The sequence below is a fragment of the Pteropus vampyrus genome, unplaced genomic scaffold (assembly GCF_000151845.1).
Source record: "Pteropus vampyrus isolate Shadow unplaced genomic scaffold, Pvam_2.0 Scaffold2, whole genome shotgun sequence".
Classification (NCBI taxonomy): Eukaryota; Metazoa; Chordata; class Mammalia; order Chiroptera; family Pteropodidae; genus Pteropus; species Pteropus vampyrus.
Window position 1 is genome coordinate 35,703,877 of NW_011888783.1, and position 22,291 is coordinate 35,726,167.

Below are 22,291 nucleotides of genomic sequence, written 5' to 3' on the forward strand. Positions count from 1 at the left end.
CAAAATTAACATTAAAAGTTGTTAAATATGCTAATGGAACATGATGAAAGGGAATTATTATTGTTAGTGAATATTTACAATTACATATTTAATATCTTAAAATATTGATAATCTTTGGTTCAGTAATTCAATTCCTAATAATCTATTTTAAATACAGAGGAAAGACAGGAATGCTCATTTTTATAAAGGGGAAAACTGAAAACCACCTAAATGTTCCATAATGAAATAAAGTCTATCCTACTGATGATGAGAAATAACAAAAAATAAATACTATTTCAGTGGCGATATACATAATGTGGAAGATGTTTATGCTATACCTTTAGATGAAGAAAGCAAGAATCAAAACTCTCAGATGTGAATTATGTTTTAAAGTAGAGCAATAAAAGACTAGAAGAAAATGTCTTTAAAACAGTTTTAAAACAAGCACCTGTGGAAATTCATCTTCATCTGAGCTGTGAAAGTCATATTGCTTAATGTCACTCTTATTGATCACAGGCAATGTCTCAGGAGTGGGTTGCTGAGATGTTATCAAAGCCTCTGCTTTAGGCTTCTTTGGGTACTTCTTCTTTTGACGAACCACATCAGAAGCCTCTTCTTTCAAAGACAAATGATGAGGGTGCTGTTTACATGACGATTTTTCCCCCAAAGGAAAAAATGAAAATCATTTTAGAAATCATGAAAAACTATACTGCTCTTTGAAAAACATACATTTTTACCCAGGAGATGATTTTATTTACTGTTTTTAATACACAAAAATTATGTGATCATAAACTGAAAGGTTTTGCTTTCTGCAAGTTATGATAAAAAATAATTATGGTACTTAGATTTGCTTTTTATATTGTTATTAATACTTAAACTAAAATGTTAGTGATTTTTAAAAATTACTATTACACAATCCAGCATTTAAAAAGTATTTACATTTGATTTTAATTTTATTTACATTCACTGTACTAATGATGAAAATTAATAACTTTTTAAAGTAACGAATAAGATTATGAATTCACTAATTCATTTCTTTGCTTATTTCCAATTTTAAAAAAGTCAATTTTTAAAGAAAATAAGCTTATTAACTAGAAAAAAACTTCACTTTTTAGAATGTATAATTACTACCTCAATTAAACAATAATCAAACTGTTCTCAAGTAACCCAGAGTTGTGCTGGTACTTCAGAGGCCATCTGGCAGAGACTGGCTCTGCCTCTCTTCAACAGAGTAGCTCTGTTCTGTTTTTACATACTGCTATTCCTTTTACTAAAAAGGACCTACCACTTTAAAAAGTTTGAAAATGATTCTTTTAAGCACCAAATTACAAACAGTATGAAAAGGTTAAAAATATTTAGAAAGTCATACATTTCTTCACGTAGCCTAGATTTTTGTTGAAATTACATTAGGGTAAAAAATGACACACACAAAGAAAATGCTGCTTAAATGACAAATTACTTAGTGAGATATAAACTGTTCATAGAATGGATATAGCTACGACACCAAAAAGAAAATCTCAACTTCTTGGAAACTACTTATATCTTAAGTGGGATGTGTGAGAAAGTAAATATAGTTAACTATGTGAAAGATGGTAGAGCAATGATGAATGCAACCATATCTCTAAAATTAGTATTTAAAAGGCTGAGTGTTTCTTTATTCTTAGAGATGATCTAAATTAAGAATCAATATATGATAAAGGCTGATTCTGTCAATAATTCTGGGTTGAGATTTTCATATTCTATGCCTACCAATCACAAACCTAGGAAAAGCACTGATTTATATAAAATGGATTTAAAAAAATAAGAAAAATAACATTTATTGCACTGATAACATTTTGGCTATAGAGGCAAGTGTGATTTTAAGGGAATCAGGTAGTTGGGCTAAATGCCTGTGATTAATAAGAAAGAACTTTGGTGTTTGAACTGATATGAGTTGAATAAAGGAGGAGTCTTCCTGCTCCACCTTCTTCCTTGACTTTTAAGAATGAACCCACAAAAATGAGGATTGACTACATTTTTAAAAGATGAATTTTCCACAAACATCCTAAGTCACTTTTTAAATCTTGCTACACAGTAAAGCTCTATTGTCTAACGTTTCAGTCAATACCTGTTTCTTATTTAAATCTAGGCTCCTAAAATTAATTCTTACTAATTTTTATATATCTGTTGAATACTTCAATTAATGTACCAAGTGAATACTGAATAAATATAACTGAATAATTAAATGTGCCAAGTAAATATTGAATAAATATAATTCTTTAATCTAAGAGATTGAATTGATCACTAAGTCTGGTTCTTTATTAGAAGAAATTGTAAGCTAGATGTTAGAGGACTTTTTCAAATCATTCAAGGTAGATAGCAATTGATGAATGCTGGTTTTGGCAATAATTATGACAACAAGAATAACTTCCAATAGTTTCAATGAAGAAAGTTTTAATTTTAGTTTCTGATGCCTGCCAGTACCATGTAGGATTTGCTGAAGCTAGTGATAATAACTAAACTTTACACCCTTATTCTCTAGGGAAGCAGATCTCATAGTGGAAAGCACATGGTCTTTGGTGTTAGACCTGGACCCACACCTTGAATCTGCCACTTATTGGTTATTTGATTTAGAAGTCACAAAGAAGTAAAATCGATCTCAATGGGTTGTTATAAGGATTAATGAGTTATATGTATATAAAATTCCTAGCAAAGTGCTTGGAAGATAGTAAGAACTAAATACATGTTCGCTACTTTCTTCTTTAACCAAACTATACTACGACAACTACAGAAACCAATAACTGTGCGATCAATATTACCATACATACTTCCTGAGGATATTCACCTTAGTTTTACATTCTTGGACTTTGTGATGATTTCCATTATGAAGAGTTGCTGGAGTGGCATATAACTCTTTTTCAGATCTACTGATTTTCACTTCATTAAGGATTTCACCACCATAGTCTCCCAAATGATATCTTGAGAAGGTAACAAAACATAAAAAAAAGTTGCATTGTATAAAAACAAAGAAAAACCAATGACACTTCAATTAACTGGAACATAACTAATCAAATAGGGCCAACGATTAATCAGATTATTCCTAAAAGAGAAAATTTACAGAAATAAAGGAGCTCATATTTGAGATTTAGTAAGCAAAACAAACCCCAAACTCTGAATCTCCAAAACTCTAAGACACACAGAAGACTAATTTCTCATATATGCTATATTTTAAAGCACTGGGAAATGATGTTTAAAATGCTTACCTCAAGAATCACATAAAATTCTGTTAGGTTTAGTATCATCTAATTATGCAAAAAAAAATGACTATTATATAGAGAACAGTTTCAAAATGCGCTGAAACAAAAAATGTTTTCTACCCAGTCAGAAAATAAAATCAATTAAACATTCATTTCCCTCAAATTTTATTTAATAGAAACTTTAATACAGAGATATGGACAAAATGATCTTTAGGTTCTTTTCTAACCAGGATTCAATGATCCTGAAAAAAAATTTAAGTGTAGTATAGAGGATCTATACTACACAACAAAATTACTCCCCCGATTTGCACTTCGAATTATAACAATCTGATTAAAAAAAAAGTAACCATTCTTCAAAAAAAGTAGATTTTGTTAGAGAATTAATTTCAATTGTTTTATGGTTAGTTAAAAAAACAAAGACAAAAAACTTTCATTTGGTATACATTATGCCTATCATTTGGCTAAAGCTTCCATTAGTATATAATAGTAGTAATGTTACCTTTTTTCCACAACTTCTAAGGTTAAGTGCAATAATTCTCGTTTTGTTTTCTCTCTTCTCTTAATCATTTCCAAAATCGTTATGGCTCTACTAAACTCTCGTCTCAGTTTCAACATCTTTTCATAAGAGGCTTCATCATTCTTACGATTCTATTGAAAATAATGAAAATTTAGGAAGAATGACTATTAATCCAATTATCTACATTTCCAGCTTTAATAAAATCTTATCATATCTGAATTCATTCTATAAAAGAAAAATGTTAAAAAACATTAACCATAAAAATGTTTAAAAAATCATCTAAACAGCAACTACATTAAAAAAACTAACGTAAGTAACTATCTCTCAAATAAATATTCAGAAAAAAATGTTGCCAGCTATTGGAGAGAATGATATAGAAAGAATAATTCCAATGTAAATAAATTTTTTAAAGTCTGTCTGAAATAAAATCTAGTGTATAAGAAAAATGTAGTCCATTCATATTGTAGCAAGGTATTTTCCAATGACAGAGAGAAACAGTTCTGTCAAGTTAAGGTTACCTAAAAATAGCTAAAACATATCTCTACCCATCCATCCAGCTCTGTCATTGGGGGCTGGAAGGTTCAATATACTACAATGTAAACATTCACAATGATAAATGAAGCTTCACTTCAGAATCTCAGTTATAAAACTGAATGTGAGGTATAAGCATCTCAAGGAATGGGATTATCATGCTTCAAGAATGCGGAGTAGAAAAGAGATTTAATGAAAATTCTGAATTTCCATGTATTGTTAAGAAGTTCTTACTTTAGAGTGTAGGAAGTATTGAAGAAATTTAGAGTCCTGTTTAATAACTGGAGAAGGATTGGTTGCACTTAGCGACACTTATTTATATATGAAAATTACTGTTAATGTAAAATATTTTGTTCAAACAGCCAAAGGATACATTTACTTTACACTAGGCATAAAACTATTTATTTAAAAATAAGCCTTTACTACTCCTCATGCTACAATGTTCACATGAACCGCACGTAAGCAACCTTTCCATCCTTGAGTTAATAATGCAATATATATCAAAGAAATTGAAGAAAGCCAGATTTCATACTGGAAAATTACAAAAGAGAAAATGAAACTTAAGAAAGATTCAAAGTTTTACGTTTTTTCTTTGTGTATAGTTTCTTGTATTTGAAAATTAATCATTGCCTATAAAGTATTATCCAAACTAAGTCCAATTAAGGTATTACATATCAAATATTAAGAAATGCTATGCTACTAAGTCATCCTTTTATCTCATCAAAAGGAAATTAATCTTTTTTCCTTTCTTCTGTACTATGTGACAAAGGGCAAAATCTAAAGCACAATTTTAAGCAATTTTGGGGAGTAAACAGGCAGCAGTAACACCTTCCAATTGAAAAAAAATTAACATCACCAACAGCAAATATTAAAGTGCCCACTCTGTGCAGGGTATTGCACATGTCCCCTATCCTCAAAAGGATTAAAGTCTAATGAGAATGAGAGAAAGACAGAGTCAAAAGATGAATGATAATACAAGGCTATACGCCAGCTAAACAATTTCAAAAGTGTACCAGAACCTTTTAAGATTGCCTCCCTCTTCATTATGTGTTCCTCTTGGACTATGTGCTTCTGCCCTGTCTTCTTCAATTCATTTTCTGCTCTCTTTAGGCCCAAATACTCACTCTTCCTAATTTTTCCTTTCCCAAGTCCTGTCCTTTCAATTTTATTTACTTTTTGAAATAATTTCAGATTAACAAAAAAGTTATGGATGGTATTTAGAGGTGGGGCCTTTGGGAGGTGATTAGGTCATGAGTGTGGAGTCCTCAGGAATGGATTAGTGCTCTTATAAAGGAGACTGTAGAGAGCTCTCTTGCTCCTTCCACCATGTGAGGCCACAGAAAGATGACCATCATGAACCAGGATGCAGGCCTTCACCAGATACAGAATCTGTTGGTACCTGGATCTTGGGCTTCCTACCCTCCAGAACTGTGAGAAATTAATGTTTGTTGTTTAAGCCACCCGGCCCATGGTATTTTTGTTATAGCAGCCCAAATGGACTAAAACACATGTACATGTTATGTATATAAACACACAATGAATCATTGATGGTAGTACTGTAAAGATTTTTTGAGAAAAACTGAAAATATAATGCCCCTTTATTCCTAAACACTTTCATGTGTATTTTCTAAAATCAATGATGCTCTCTTAGGTGACCACAGTACAATTATTGAAATGTGAAAATTAACACTGATATAATTTTATTATCTAATTTAGAGACTTAATTCATATTTCACTTGTCCCACTAACATGTTATAGCAACAAATATAATTGTTACATATATTTTATATATTATTGCATTTTGTCATGTCCCTTTAATCTCCTATAATTTGGAATAGTTCCTCTCTGTCTTTCTATGGTATTCACGACCTTGATATTTTTGAAGAGTAGAAGCTATTTATTTTTATAAAATGTTCCTCAGTTTGGGTTTCTTTGATGTTTTTCCACAATTAAATTTGGTTTACACATATTTTAGTAGGACTATCAAAGAAGTAATATTACACCCTTCTCTCAACATCTCAGGAGTTAAATGATATCTATTAGTCTCATTACTGCTGATATTAACTTTGATCACTTGATTAAGACAGTGTCTATCAGGTTTCTTTAGTCAAATTACTATTTTTCTTTTTTAAATTAAAAATTATGCTGTGGGACTCCGTATCTTATTTTTCACCAAATTTTCCCCCTACTAGTTTAGTATCCATTAATTCTAACTTTTGCCTGAAACAATTATTATTACTATGGTGGTTGCTAAATGCTGGTTTTCGAAAATCTGCTCACATTTATAAGTTGGAAATCTACTATAAAGAAAAGTGTACCTTTCTCTTATCTATTTGTTTAACAATCATCCATTCATTCATCTGTTCATCCATCCATTTGTATTACTATAGATTAATGAGTTATTTATACTCTATGGGTTATCCATTACTCTATTATTCCAACACTCAAACTTTCCCATATCTGATCAGTAAAGTCCCCCTTTTGGCTCCTGAGGCTTTCTGACATGGCTCCAATATTCTTCAGTCTTCAATCATATTCTTATATTCTGGCATAGCAGAATGTTCCAAGTTTATCTTTATATTTTCCTAGCCCCATATCTGTAATCAACCATTTTTCTAGAGAGCTGTGATTCCTTTTAATGGAAAATGGTATTTAAAATCAAAATCTCCATGGTAAACATGCCCATTACTACGGCATGTCATTACTTCTAGACTCTCTCAGTGAACAGAGCTAGGAAGTATGTCTGTAATACACGTATGTACATACACATGCACAGGTCCATATCTAATTCTAGCTATAGCAATATTAAAATCCATGAGTTCATACTGATATGTTTTCTATGCTTTTAACATGGCCCTACTTCCTGTATTCAAATCCACTTCCTCCCTTTACCCTTCCTCGCAACTCTCTGCTCGGAGCCAATTCCCTTCTATCTCTTCTAGTTACACATTATAGTTCTGACCTAGTCTCTAGTGAAATGCTTCTCAAACTACTGCACTTTAGCATTAACTGTAGATCTTTTATAACCAAAGATGATTCATTGGTGATTGTTATGTGCACCACTGAGAACCACTACCTTGAGAGTTTCCTCTTCTAACTTGCTACTTCTGGGAAGAAAAAAGGCACAGAGGGAAGAGAGAAGGCGCAGAGACTAAAAGTTGTATCTATAAGGGTTAAACATATTAAACACATATGCTGATTCAAGACTTCCAAATCAGTACATTCAGACATGCTGGTGCCTAAAGACTATCTCATTTAAGAATATCCTAAAGTACTTGAGCATTCCCAAATTAAACATTAGTTTAGTGAATTAAAATTAAATTCTAGACTAACAAGCAAATATTTTAGAGAGGAATAAAAAGATTACTGGAAAAGAAAATGTTCCCTTCTGCAGAGAAAGATGAAAATAACAACTAAGAAGAAGGGCAGGAATCAGAGTGTCAGGAAAAAGCTGGACCAGTTATTACTCATGATGAAGCACCAAAACTCAGGAAAACCCATTACTAGCACTTCTCAATATGCACTGGTTGGAAAATAGTGATTTAACCTATTTAAGAATAAAACACATTTAATATTTAGAATATTGTTTATATGTCAAAAAATACTGCTAATTTAAGTACTTTATACTCATTCACTAAAAGTTGACCAATGATCTTTCAGAAGACATTGCTACAAGTCTGTCTTTTGCAATATATCTGATTCAATTACAATTCTTTTAAAAAGCAATATCTAATAGTCCATATTTATAAAGTTTAACTGTATTTACAAATTTATCTTATTTTAGCCTTTTCTAAGACAGGCTCTAAATCTTCATAAAATATCTCAGATTTCATAGCTAAGAACTAAAATGCCAAAGTGAAAACTTAGCTTGGGTTAGGGAATATCATCTACATTTGGGAAATCTAAGAAAGAGTTATATAAACTCTGGTTGTTAAACAGTAGGAGAGTTTCTCCTAAAATACACTATCCCTGGCAGCTGTTATGTTTCCCAGCTGTTATATTAACAGCTGACAAGGACAAGCTTTCAATGTTAGGAGAAAGTGGAATCCACTTATAATTCCTCATGGTTTTTTCATGTATGTTCCCAATATTTTGCAATGTTAGAGAATGTGTTACCATGTATGGTGTTTACTGTTGATGAAAAATGAAAGGCAGTGAATACCCCTCTGAAATAATTCTTTTCTCTATACCATATCATTCCACAGCATGAGACCCTATTTCTTTTACTTAAAATTCTGGCTCATGCTGCTTCTGAAAGCCAGATGGGAACAAATTCATCAATTTGAAATCTGACACAACTGACAACTCAGAAAAGGAGAAAAAGATTCCACTTTTGACTGCAGGCAGAGCAGGCTTGAAAATGAACCTTTCCCTACTTCCCACGACCCCATAGAAGCTAGAGGCAGTAAAGTTCATTTTTACTTGCAAGGATTAGAATATGATTTCAAAGGAATTGTAAGCTCTTAAGCTTCCCAAACAGAAAGTATATATAGAACGTTTAGTTTACTGAAGAAATCAAAACTTCCAAGGTACATAAAGACATATGATTCCTCATATCACTTCAACTGCAAGTTTAAAATGGTATGATCAGTAGATTTATAAAAGGCATGGGATTAGATAAATATTGTACACAACTGGCCAATAGAAGCTACTCAAGGGAAGGATTTCTAACCCAAGTTCGACAATGTCATTAGCACCCCTTTATGTTCAAAGTAGCCGAAATTATTGAAGTTATTAGCAGAAAAAAATAATGGTCTTAAATACTATTAAGGTATATTCAATTAAATCTAATTTGCACATTACCTTTCGAGTCTGCATTTTCTCTGTTCTCCTCCGAAAGGCAACATAAGGGTCATTGTTTGTAGAACCATCTCTTTTCTCTTGTTTTATCTGAGGAATGAGGGATGGCCCCCTGCAGTTTTTACGTTTTCTCACCCAGTAGTCATACACTGCTTTAATTAGGTAATCATCTTCATTTAGCAGCAGTTTTGCTTCTTGAAGTGTTACAAGCTAAATGAAAAATACAACATGCCATCAACTACAAGGTTTGATAAAGAGAAACCCAAGTTAAACTATACCTATAGGAAAAAACGTGATCATTCTAATAATTATGAACAGATATCATGGCAAAAAAAACAATCCAATTTAACAAAAGCAATTTATCTAAACATTTATATTTTTCCCTAAGAGGTACTGATTACCACCACTTAAAACATTTCAGAAGCCTGGATGAATGACAGTTGGGAAGACTATGACAGATTTATGCCTCAGGTAAGTCTTGTACTAAAAGATATCTGGGATCCTTCGAAATTCTGATATTCTGTAAATCTACACATTTGAGGATCTACTAATTTCCAACAGTTTCCTAGCTTCTTTCTGTGTTTTTGTTTAACAGAAACTAGATGTTTCTTTTTGATCTCCCTCCAAAATAAGAGTTGAATCTGCTCTAATATACTGTGATGAAACATAGTATGTCTCTTTCAAAAGTGTAAAAGGACAAACTGAGCATGTTTCCAGAAGTTTGACACTATGAAATTTTGAATTTCTTATGCCAATTACATATAAATGCAATTCCTCTATCCAATCTGCTTATCCTTGTTCTCAATATTCATTCTACTAATAACACTGTCATGTCTGGGACAGTGGCCCTAGGATGGGTTCCTTTAGGAGCTCTGACATTGGTATCTCAGGGATATACTTATCAATGCAGCCAGTATAATGCTGACATATTTCAAGTAAGGTTTGTAAAAATTTGCTTGGTCACATCTGTCGCCTTGCTCCTTATGAAGATCAGGCCAATCAACTTTAGCAGGATGGATTAGGGGCTATACATATCCATTTACAGTGAACTTTGGGAAAAGTCATGGAGTTTTAGGGCTAGAAACCCCTACTGAAGTGATGCTATCTCAATCTTCACTTTTATCATTTTAGAGATGAAAATTCATTTCAAAACGGGTTGAGATATTTCTTAAGAAATGTTTCCCTAGAAGATGGAAATGAAGGGAAATTTTTTCTCAAATTATAAAATCAACGTATCTATTGATCTGTAGGTTGTATGAAGTCATCTGAAGAAGGCATGACTCACCAAATAAATTTCTGATATGATCTGACTCGAATAAATGCAATGATCATTTGGACTTCAAGTCCTATGATGGTGATTAATAGGGCTAATTAGTTGGTTTCTTAAATAATTTGCCTGCCAAGAAAGACCACCAGAAGAGAATGCACTGACAATGTCCAACTCAAGTATTCTAGTCCATGTAACAATTACATTTAGTGCATTAAAATTACAAATGTCTATTCTTCCGTTTATTCAGTCTCTCAACGGAGTCAGCTTAACTGCAACCGAGAGGCTGAGTAACTTGGTCTTTAAAGTGGAGGGCCAGAGCCTAGAACATGAGACCAAATCAAAAGAATCAATAATTCCAAACAACTTTAAATGAACACTTTCCTACCACTAGTTGAAGTTCTCTGGAATAATGAGTGATGTATACTTCCAAAGTTTATAAGGACAGTGACAGACAAAGAATCGAGCTTTCTGGATCCAATACAATTATTTTACCTCATGCTGACAGCATCAAGCAGCAATCATGTGCTCTGGGGACTAAGAGAAACAATGCTGTGTGATGTGCTACGCATGCTTTAGTGTTTGGCCATTCTGTTTCTGAGAAAATTTTGTAACCTTCAGTAATTAAATCAAGAATTTAACCTTAGAGTGGGGGATAACAGTCTCTCTTCATCAACCAGCAGAACAGCAGAGTTTCTTATATAACAATACTATCAAAATAACATTGCTTCCTATCCTGTAGGAGGTGTTAGGGGATTAAAATACTGCCTTAGAGTTTCTTCTCTGGTGCTTCTTGCTCCTGTTAGAAGTGTCTTTCTGCCTATTTGGTACGTACCATCTTTGTATCTCAGGTAATAAGAATCAATACACAGTTTACAGTTAAACATCCTTTCTTTCCAGTGTTAACTGTATTTTCTGGATTGACTGCTGCTTTTATGTTGTTATACAGCAAATTTTTATTCTGTGGAATAATCTTGGTTTTAATCCTTCTGCAAAAATTATCTGTAGCTATTCTAAGGCAACAAGTATCACTGTATTACTGTTATCATGGTGACAGTATCAATTTGAGTAGGCAATAACTATTTCCAGATAACGTAGTCCCAAATTTTGTCACATGATTAAAAATCCACAATATCAGAATTCTATTACTTTTACACCCTAAGAGAAAAATTCTGCTATTTAACACATTGTCTATGAGAAAGTAATAGAAATTAGTATTTAACTGGCAAAGAGTCTGGTAAATTTACTTTCTCAAGACAGCTCTGTTTGATTTACTTGATATACTTACTTGAGCATCTTGGAGATAAGAAGATAAAAATTATACTACCATATGGATTTTTCTTTTAGACTGCTACTAGCTCCATGAGGACAAAGATCATTTAGTTTGTTTATATACAAAACTCATGATCTAGCAATTTCAATACATTTTTAATATACGAATGAATAAATTACATGTGAAAATTAATGGTTTTATATATGTCAATTAAGTGATAAGTAGTTAATAATTATTATAACCCCATTATTATAGGTTGTGAGGAAGATAAGGAAAAAAACTTAAAGATAAATCTACTACCTAAAGAAACTTATGGAGTAACAAAAAAGGTAAAGTAAGACAAGTACAAATTAAACAATAAGATAACAATGTAAAAACTCTGAAGCTAAGTATTAATTAGTTCAGTAAGATACAGGGCAGGCACAAAAATGCCATCTGGGAGTGCCTGCGTTGGACGCTTAAGTAATAAGACTTCAGAGGACAGATACTGAAGAAAATAGCAACAAATAAGATGTAGAGAAGCAATAGAAGAAAGGATGAACAAAGGAGACAAGAATCAAGAAATAAGGTCAATATCACCCAATACTGCAAGGATATTAAGTAGAATACAAGATGAAAAGAGGCTCTTGAGTAACAATGAGGATGTCACTGGTGACTTTATTGCAATTTCAGTAAATTGAAATGATTGTGGTGGATAATCTTTTGAAAATTTAACTGTGAAGAAAAAGAGAAACATAGAGTGGTAGTATATTAAGAAAGACAGGGTCAAATATGGGGACCCTTAGCACATTTTTTGGCAAAGAGAGGATTGAAGAAATGAGAAAAGATATAATTGAAGATGAAATATTCAAGGAATATACAGGTACACAAAGAAGAGTCAGAATTAGAAACTTGGGGACTAAAAAGGATAAAAACACACGACTGAGTTTTGGGAGTCACAGGAGATAAGGAATACAGTATAGGATCATCTGGAGTTAAGAGTAAGTCAAGTTTTGGATCATCTGGAGTTAAGAGTAAGTCAAGTTTTGGAAAGGTTACTTGAAAGGTCTGTGGAACATCTAGGTGGAGATGCCAACAGGCAGCACGAAAAATGAAAAATGAAAATCCTGGAGCTTGAGAAAGAGGTCAAGTCTAAAGGTATTGTTACACCCACAAAAATGGTTGCTGAGGTGATATTACCCCAAAATACAAAGGATGAGAATACCAAGAAGGAAATTTCAGGAAACCCTGATGTTTGCAGGGGCTGAATGGAAAGGAGATGGTAAAATAAAGTTAGAAGGAATGGTCATGGAAAATAAGAAAACATAGAAGGGAATGAATTGGATTCTAAAGACCAAAGGTGACTTTGGGTGGTGAACCCACAATGCAATATACAGATGATGTATTATAGAATCGCACACTTAAAACCTATATAATTACATTAACCAATGTCATCCCCAATAAATTTAATTTAAAAAAAAAAAAAAAGGAGAGAATAAAAAAAGATGGGGACTGAAAATAATCACAGCATTTAGCAACAGGAGTTTCCAATAATGACTTCATTGCAGTAGTCTCCCCAGAATGATGGCAACAGAAGCTTTGCCTCAGTTTTTTATATTTTTTTCTACCAACCTAATAAGTACTGGTGTAACCACAAACTTTATTCCTTGCTCTTATATCTGGTACTATGCTATCCCCCAATAAAGAAAACCATGAATCCACAGATCAGGAACTTGGAATAAGAATAGTCTTTTGGTATCTTTAATCCTTGATTCTAATAACAGGACTATTATTTTGTTTCTATGACAAAACCTCCACCTTCATCTCCACTGCTGAAAGAAAGTGATATCAAGCTCTGATATCAAGCCGGTTACTTTAAGGACTAGAAGTTAATGTTACCGAGCAAAGGGAAGTAAAATAGGATAATGCCATTTATATGGGGATAGTTAACTGCACTGTTTACATGTTTTGTTTATCCTGTCCTCACTTATATAATAAGCTCCACGAGGGCAGAACTTCTGTCACCTTTCCTATTCACTTGAGCAATAAATAAAATATTACTGATTGAATGAAAGCAAATTACAGAGAGGTGAAGGCTTCTGATGACATAATTTCAGCCATTGTAATTTCTGAGCAATCATAAAAAACAGTAGAAATACCAGAAGATAGACCAAACCTGGTATTGCTAGAAAAATTTGCATATAAGGAAAAATTGAAGCAATATCTGATGCTAGTGATCAAAATCCTAGAAAACCTGTGAGTACTAACTATAATGAATATCAATGTGATAAGTAAAACAAATTTCCAATTAAAAGAACAAGTAAGATAGTCTCTCAAAAAGCCAATTAAGTTGAATTTTACAAAATTCAGTTTTCAACATACTTCTTTGGATAGTACGCTAGATATTACTTTCTATCAAAATGTGGGGAAAAGACTGGTAGAAAGGCTAAATATGCAGCAAAGTCACTTTATAATGGAAGAGTTTTGGGACATATTCTGAATAGCTGGTAATGCTTCAGGGATTCAACGTATTTAAGTTGGGAGCTGAGAGAAGATAAATTTGTATGCGTAAACTAGTGAAAAGTTTTAACAGTCTACTGTAAAAAGTTTATTTATATCTGCAACTTCTTACTTCATTCATAAAATAGCATATTAATATACCACACAGGTACACCAACAATTATTTTTAAAAAGTTTATTGTTAAAATTTAATTACAACATCAACACATGCTCATTATAATAAATGTGGAAAACAGAAAAATAAAGAACATAAAAATCATCAATAATTTCATTACTTAAATATAATTATAGTTGGCATTTTGTTGACGACTTTCTTGTTCTTTTATTCTATGCACAAGTATAAATGTAAATGCTTTAAACAAACCTCAGAATTTTTCCCTCAAAGAATTCTATACCCTGTTTTTGAAATTTATCATAATAAAATGAGCAATTTCCTGTGGCATTAGATATCAGTCAAAATAATGATTCTGAATGGCTGTATGATATTCCATTAGAGACAACTTATAAGTTATTCTGAACATCATGCTCAAAAATCTTTGATATTTTCACTATTTTTCTTGAACATGATTCCTAGAGGTAGAATTCTAAATCAAAGGGTATAAACATTTTAAGGTTCTTGACATATGCTACCTAATTGCTTTCCAGAAAGACCATACCATTTTAAATTCTCTATACCATATATAAAGAATATTCTTTATAACTTTGTGAATAATTTTTCCTTCATTTAAAAAATTAAATATACAAATAAGTAAAACTAAAATACATTTAAAATGATAATAAGAGTATCTTAATATAAGCCTGAGCAACTGAGCAAGATTTGGTATGAAATGTCTGCCTTAGAGATCCAATCAAGCAAATTTATTTTTACTGAGGCACCAAAAAGAAAGCCCTATGAAAAGGATCAAGATATTATAATATTTAACAAGTATTATTTTAACATCCAAAAGAGAAACATGTCAGAACAGTTATTTTTCATATTCTTATTCAAAGAAATTATGCTTAAGCATTCATCTCAAGGAATACTACAGACATTCTAGGATGTCAGAAAAGAAATTCAAAAGACAGTAAAATGCAATATATTAAAGTCTAAAGAAAATATAAAACAAAGCTGCTAATTGGATTATCTGTAAGACAAGAGATATTTTTACAATGTACAGTACCTGATTAGAACTGGCTTTTTCAAGTCTGTCAATCATAATTTCAAATTGCAAAGGCTTAATTTCCATTTTTCTGTTAAGTCTATTTAATAAGGTTTCATCTTCTGAATCCATATCATAATCTGGTTGCTCGTTGTCTAGATTAAAGGCTAGAAAAGAAAAGAAAAATTCTTTAAGCTGAGGAGAAAATACAGAGTTCGATAGTGTTTACCTCTGACCACAGAATACTCCTAAATTATAATGCAGTGACCAAGGAAGAGCTCATGAGTAGACATTCAAAAATTGGTTTCAGAGACTAAGGGCATGGCAAAAAGAAAAAAAAATTAATTCATGTATGATTTTAAAATTTAAAAGAACAGTAAAAGCAATAAGGAAAATTATTTTAAAAATAAAGGATCACAAATATATGCTAAAATATAAAATAGCAATAATAAAAAATTATAATTTTTTAAAATTTATCAATATGATAGTTTGGTAGTATAATGAGAAGCCATGGAACAAAATTAAGAACCTAGAAATAAACTCAAGTACAAAATATATAATAGGAATGGCATTTCAGATCACTGAGGATAAAACAGATTTAAAAAAGGGAGGTGGTGCTGGCACGACACACTAATGACACGTTATTTTTAAAAAATTAAGTTTGATTCCTGTCTCACTCCTAATACTAATTAATGATACACTCAACAAAATTTTATAGTCAAAAATAGAACACAAAAAATATTAGGTGAAAATACAAGGGGAAAATGTTGTATGGGCAGGTACAAGCTCAGAAACCATAAAACTGATTAAATAAATGCAAATACAATAATGAGATATGTTTCATTCATCAGATAGACTAAGATCTAAAACTTGATACACTGTTTTGGAATGAATGGGAGTAGAAGGCCTTCTCAAACACTGTGAAGAGAAAATTATAAACCAGTATTTAGTATTTAGTTCCTAGTTCTAGGAATTTATCCTATAGATAAACTTACACTAAGACAAAGACATATAAACAAGAGTATTAGATATGACACTGTTAAGAAGTAAAAAATACAAAACAAGCAGCATATTAGAGAAATAAATGATGGCTGGTACATAAATGGAATAGACTGAAGCCCTGAGAATGAATGACAGTGACATATGTATACTGATACAAAATGAAACCAATCCTCAGGAACATTAAGTGAAAAAAGCTAAGGTACAGAATACTGTATATAGTGCATTAAACTATGTTTTAAAAAGGGTAAAAAGGATACATTTTTACATATTCTTATAAATGCACAGAATATGTGTGAAAGAATACCCAAGAAATTGGTAAGAGTGCTCCACTAGTGGAGTGGAATGTAAAGTAGAGACTCAAGAATAGTGGAGAGAATTTAAAATTTCTCTTTGTTCCTTTCATATTGTCTCCTTTATTTTAGGACTTAAAAATAAAGGATTTTAAGATTTTAAGCATGAGCATGTATTAATTTTTAAAATATAAAGGGAGAAAAAAACTAAAGTGCCACAAAGTATGTGTTGAAATCACATGTCAAGATTTAGGCCAAAAGCAATGAAAGAGTTATCAATCATCAACAGGTTGGTTATTTAAAGCCTGCCTACATATTGATGAATAAATAAATATCCTATACTCATATTGTGTAAAATGTCCTGGTATTCTGAGATTCAGCATGACATTCGTAAAGGTAGTTTATAACACTGTAACAGGAACAGATGTGTATATTTATATAATTTGTGTACAATCAGCTCCCCACTAGAGATAGTACTGATGGATGTAAAATATTTATAGAAAAATAGCTAATTATAAAGCAAATGACTATATATTAAAAATTTGAACTACAGTTAACTGTTTAATAAAACTGTACCAGTATATAACAATAAAACCAAGAATAAATATTAGCTAACACTTATAACCTTATGTAGCACTTAATATGGGCCAAGCAGCGTTCAAAGTGCTTCATACACACTGGACTGGCAGTATTTTATGTCCTAATGAGCCCTACATTCTAAAATTTGTAAAAATTTAATGTATTTAACTTGTATCCCATACTACCCAATAAAGTTAATAAATCAGAGAAGGTAAAGCTACTGAACTAATGATACAGATTATTTGAAAATGATTCATTTAAAACATTCCTGAAAAGAAAATTTTCTTCCTTATCTTGATATATTTATTATATGATTACAATTTAAAAGTATGCTTTAAAAACATTTATCCAATCTACATCAAACTCAATGAGATGTTGTGGACCCCATAAACTACACAGATCATTAAAAATTACTATTCAATTTCAAAGTAATGTTGTATTTGCAAATTCACAAAGTGATAGTCAAGGACCTGCTTTTTAGTCCATAGACTAACAACAAATAATAAAATCAGATACCTCACATAACTAGAAGACATCTGGGAGGAAGACAGATTTTAAAAAGTGTTAAGCAGAGTTAAGCTAATATACTGAATTTCTGAGTTAAATACAAGTTTTCAAAAGTTCATCGGAAAGGCTATATATGCAAATTTTACATGAACAACTTTTTAACACATTGACCTAATCTTACCTGTTATTCCTCCATTTCTTATCTCTCTACTATGTTCTTATTCTAGTCTTATAAAAGCCAGTGCCCCAATTTCTGAGACAGGGGAAGGTGCAAGAAAAGCTGGAGAATAGTTTTAAAAAATTAACAGTGAGAACTAATAGCAGGTCTTACAATATGTAAATCAGAACCAGGGAAAAGACTTGCACTAGAACTGTAAATTTTCTGATGCTACCATTTCTCTTTCCATTTAAAAACTATACAAGAATATCATTATGGATTCAGGTATTGTTGCTTCTGAACACCTGTACTGTTTCATTTGTATCTCTCTTTACCTCAGATTATATTATCTCTTCTACCAGATAAAAAAGGACAAATTCTTCAAAGGTAGGGATTACTTTAGCATACATGTATACTCCCTGCACAGCACATATAAAGAAAAAGAGTGTGTGCTAAAACGGTTGAATAAAAATACTATTTCTTAAATATAAATGTGAGATTCTTTTAAACTACAAATGGAATGTTTTCTTTAAGTTTTTTAATACCCCGCTTTTTGAAACCCAGAAAGCTTTTCCTGTAAAAAAAAGAAATCTTACAAATAATGAGTTAGTTTCACAAGCCAGTCAATCAAGCAGAACAAGTAAAACAATCCCTATTTTCTGCCCCCAATCCCCCACAAGAGGGGAAGAAGATAGGCAGAAGGTTGAAAATTTCTCGATATAATGATCAATAGAATCAAGATATGAACAAGATTGAGGTTAATAAGGGCGTGTGTATGTGTTTGTGTGTGTGTGTGTTTGTGTAGATGACTTCCTGGAGTGAAGTTAAACTGAGCAGTACACAATAAAAAAAGAAAAATGAGAGAACCAGAGAGTGTGCATGATCACTATGAGAGGGAAAAAGGAAGTGGGGAGGAACGTAGATCAGAAAGTTCCCTGCAGTATCCACAAGGTAGCTAGAGAAATTTTCCTGCTTTCTGGCAGGGGGAGCAACTGCTTCCGTGTAGGCAGGGAAGTGGGTATAACCTGCTGTTTGGATATATAAGGCATTTTACAAGTTAACTGGTTACAGCTTAAAGAATATATATAACAGAACTGATTGAAAATTAGCTGGTAAAGCAAATATTACTTCTAGTTAAAAGTACCTTTCGAAGTTCCTTAGATTGCTTTTTACTTGGATATATTCATATATAAGAATCTAATAGGCACAGCTATTTAATGGAATGAAAATACAGAGACTCTAAGAGAAGAAATAATAAGAAAATTTCCCAGAGCTAAAAAACATCAGAAGTTTTCAGACTGAAAGGCATTTACCAACCATAGTACAAAATGAATGGCATGCAATTCAATGTGGCACATAATGGGTCAGTTACTGCCATTACTTCATATTATTATTATGAATATGAATATTACTAAATAGTATGCCTATTATGTCTTATTTTGAGGAAAAACATTTGTTCCCCACATTTCCACTCACCTATCCCAGAGGAAAAGTATAAGAATACCTACCAGCTTCTCTCCACCCCTTCACTCTCCTCAGCTGAGGAAGGGGTGACTTAAACTGATTTATGAACTTGGGAGGAGACTCTAATCATCTCAATACCTTCAGGTGCATAAACTCTCATGATTCTTCCTTCCTTTGGAGAGGCTGCATTCTAGCTGGCCCTCTACTCTGTGGGAAGCACAGGGGATGATTCTGCCCCTGGACGAGGAGACCTGTTCTGTCAGTGACTAGTCAGTGGTGAGGTAAGCTTTTCTAATTCAGGGGTTAAATATTAGAAAGTCTGTTGAAGCCATATATCTATGTCTTCCATTCCAACACCATTTTTATTAGTAATAAACTGAAATTTTATATGTCTATTCTGTTTCTCAATTAGTTCCAAAGAAAAAAAAGAGAGACATGTTTCTTATTATTCTCCTAAGCCCCAACATTATAGGCTACACTCAATAATTTATTTTGTAAGTAGTTTATGCTTTTTTTGACTCCAGAACATTCTATCTCTATATTTCAGTCTTCATCATATGGCCCCTAAAACTATACATACTCAACGCTCTGAGTTTATTTCACCATCCCCCGCCTCTGTTCATTTACACAAGTATTATGCAACAGCACATGTAGCGTAAGTAAGTACCCTTGGTCTAACACACTAAATGTAAACCAAACCAAAGTGCTTTAAATTCAAGCCTTTGTAATAACAGAATACTGATAATTTCCCTACCGTAATTTTGTAAATTTAGAACTTCACATGAAACTGTCTCAGTATTTATAGATGTTAATCACTGTGTCTATCTGTCTGTGCCATGTGACACTCCATTTCACAGGGAACTATACCACAGATAACTAAATGACCTTCGAACAGCCAAACCATAGGTGATCAGTGACCTATGAAATGGTTCAGGGCTTAAAGTATACCTGGGCCAGATTTCCCCTAACAGAAATATAAACATAAGATGGTTTCTGATTAAATAAGGCAGACTGAACATATATTTGTTTTGAAATCTCATTAAAGTAAAAGCAAAGCAATTTTTTCCCCAAATGTCATTTATCCTCAGAGGTAAGGTGAATGAACAAGTAAAAATTATCAATCAAATTTTTAGACTTATAAAACACATGGATTTAGACAAGAGAATAATGAAATGTAGAATGGCTGGCAGGGGGTGGCGGTGGTAACAGGAGGACACAACGAGAAACAGGAAGACTCCCCCACTCATCTAAAGACTAACAGAGTTGAAATAAATGGTTACTCTCTGAAAGAGAGGGTAGGACACTTCTGAAAATAGGAAGACTGGTTAAAAATCTTTATATGAATAATTAGATATTTCCGTCATCCAGTGTACCTAGGTAAGTACTTTTCCCTGCAAATGGCTGAAGACTGAAGGCTTAATCTGCAAGGTTGATCCAAAGAGCCAGTGGATTCTGAAGTACAAGGCATGCGGAAGGAATGTATAAAGCTCCATACCAAAGAAGATTAAATAAAAGTCTACAAGTTGAACCATGAACTCTAGCACCACTGCCACCCCAATAACCCATCCCCTTCCCCTAACTCAGCTATGAAAATAAAAACACTGTCAGCCACCCAGGAATAAGACTGAAGAATTCTTTTCTGGGGAAAACTGATCAATCCCCTAAAAAACATCATTAGGTAAATGACCTCACTCAAATATAAACAGTCAAGTAATCTAGATATTTGAGAAAAGGCAAAGCAAACATTAGAAAAAAGAAACTCAGAGAAAACAGGAATGCAAGGCGAAGAAAAAAATCTTCAGAGATAGTATTGCATCAATGAAACAAGAACAGAAACAGGATACTATATAAAAGGAACACTTAAAAAAATTAAAAATTAAAACTATAATGGCAAAAAACAAAGAACATCAGATTTCTCAATAGTAACACTAAAAGTCAGAACACAACAATAAAATTATTCAAAATTCCGAAGGATGAAAGTTTCCAACCTAAACCTTTCCACCCAGTTAAACTATCAATTAAGTATGAGGCTAGAATAAAGATAATTTCAGACATGCGAGGCCTCAAAAAAATTCACCTTTCATGCACGCTTTCTTAGAAAGCCACTGGAAGGTATGCTCCATTAGAATGGAGTAAATCCAAAAGGAAGAAAGCATGGAATCCAGGAAATGGGGAAACCAACACATGAGAGAAGCAAAGAGATCCCAAGATGATGGATGATAACCATGCAGCGAGCCCAAGAGCAACCAGTCCAGAATACAACGGCAAAACAAACAGTTAAAGGTAAAAATGTCCACAAAAGAAATAAAACCGACAAATTATCCTATCCGACTTCTGTGGGAAAATTTATGGTGAATTAATTAATGATATATAGAAAAGGAAGCAGATACAAAGATAGGGAAGTTATCTGCTTTGAAAACAAAAACCTAAACAAGAAAGTAAACATAATCATTGTTATGCTGTTAATATTTGCAGAATGATAATATATACACTGAATTTTGATTTAATAATGTAACTACAGCCAAAATATAGGACACGGAAGTGTGCTGAGTAAGGAAGTGAAAAGTAAATATTAAAGATAACACATTTTTTTAAAAAAGTTTAAAAAGACAGTTATATAAGCCCATTAGAAATACCAAAAGAAACAAGTAAAGGATTTGAAGTTAGCTGTCTCTCAGAATGGAGAGGAGACTGCTCTTTTTAGAAAAAAAAATTTTTTCAGTTAAGACTAATGATATATGGATTACTTTGATAGAAAATGTCACTTTAAAAACTTAAAAACAAATAAAAACCCAAAGATAATAAGAATGTTAATAATGGGGGGGAAGGAAAAAGTAAAATGTTAAAAAAATAAATAAAATTACTTAAAAAAAAAAAAGAATGTTAATAATGGGAACAAAGAGGTGAAAAGGTACCATTTGCATTATGGTCCATAAAAACCAAAGTTGTGAAGTAATAGAAACTAGGAGGAAAAAGTAAAAGAATTCCAGTTCCAGTTTATAGGCATTAATAATCTTTGCATTAATTCCACCTTTTAGTTATATGCGTGGT

The 22,291-nt window shown here is 32.3% G+C and overlaps 1 protein-coding gene across 1 annotated transcript in view; it reads right to left on the reverse strand.

Moving 5' to 3' along the window:
* Window positions 1-22,291, reverse strand: part of EPC2 (enhancer of polycomb homolog 2) — a 107,027-nt gene that overhangs the window by 18,658 nt on the left and 66,078 nt on the right. The window contains exons 3-7 of the mRNA XM_011359594.2: window positions 15,263-15,408; window positions 9,067-9,273; window positions 3,715-3,863; window positions 2,804-2,936; window positions 428-619 (exon numbers count right to left, since the gene is read on the reverse strand). Of these exons, the coding sequence (XP_011357896.1) occupies window positions 428-619; window positions 2,804-2,936; window positions 3,715-3,863; window positions 9,067-9,273; window positions 15,263-15,408 (827 nt within the window). The remainder of the gene's footprint in view (window positions 1-427; window positions 620-2,803; window positions 2,937-3,714; window positions 3,864-9,066; window positions 9,274-15,262; window positions 15,409-22,291) is intronic.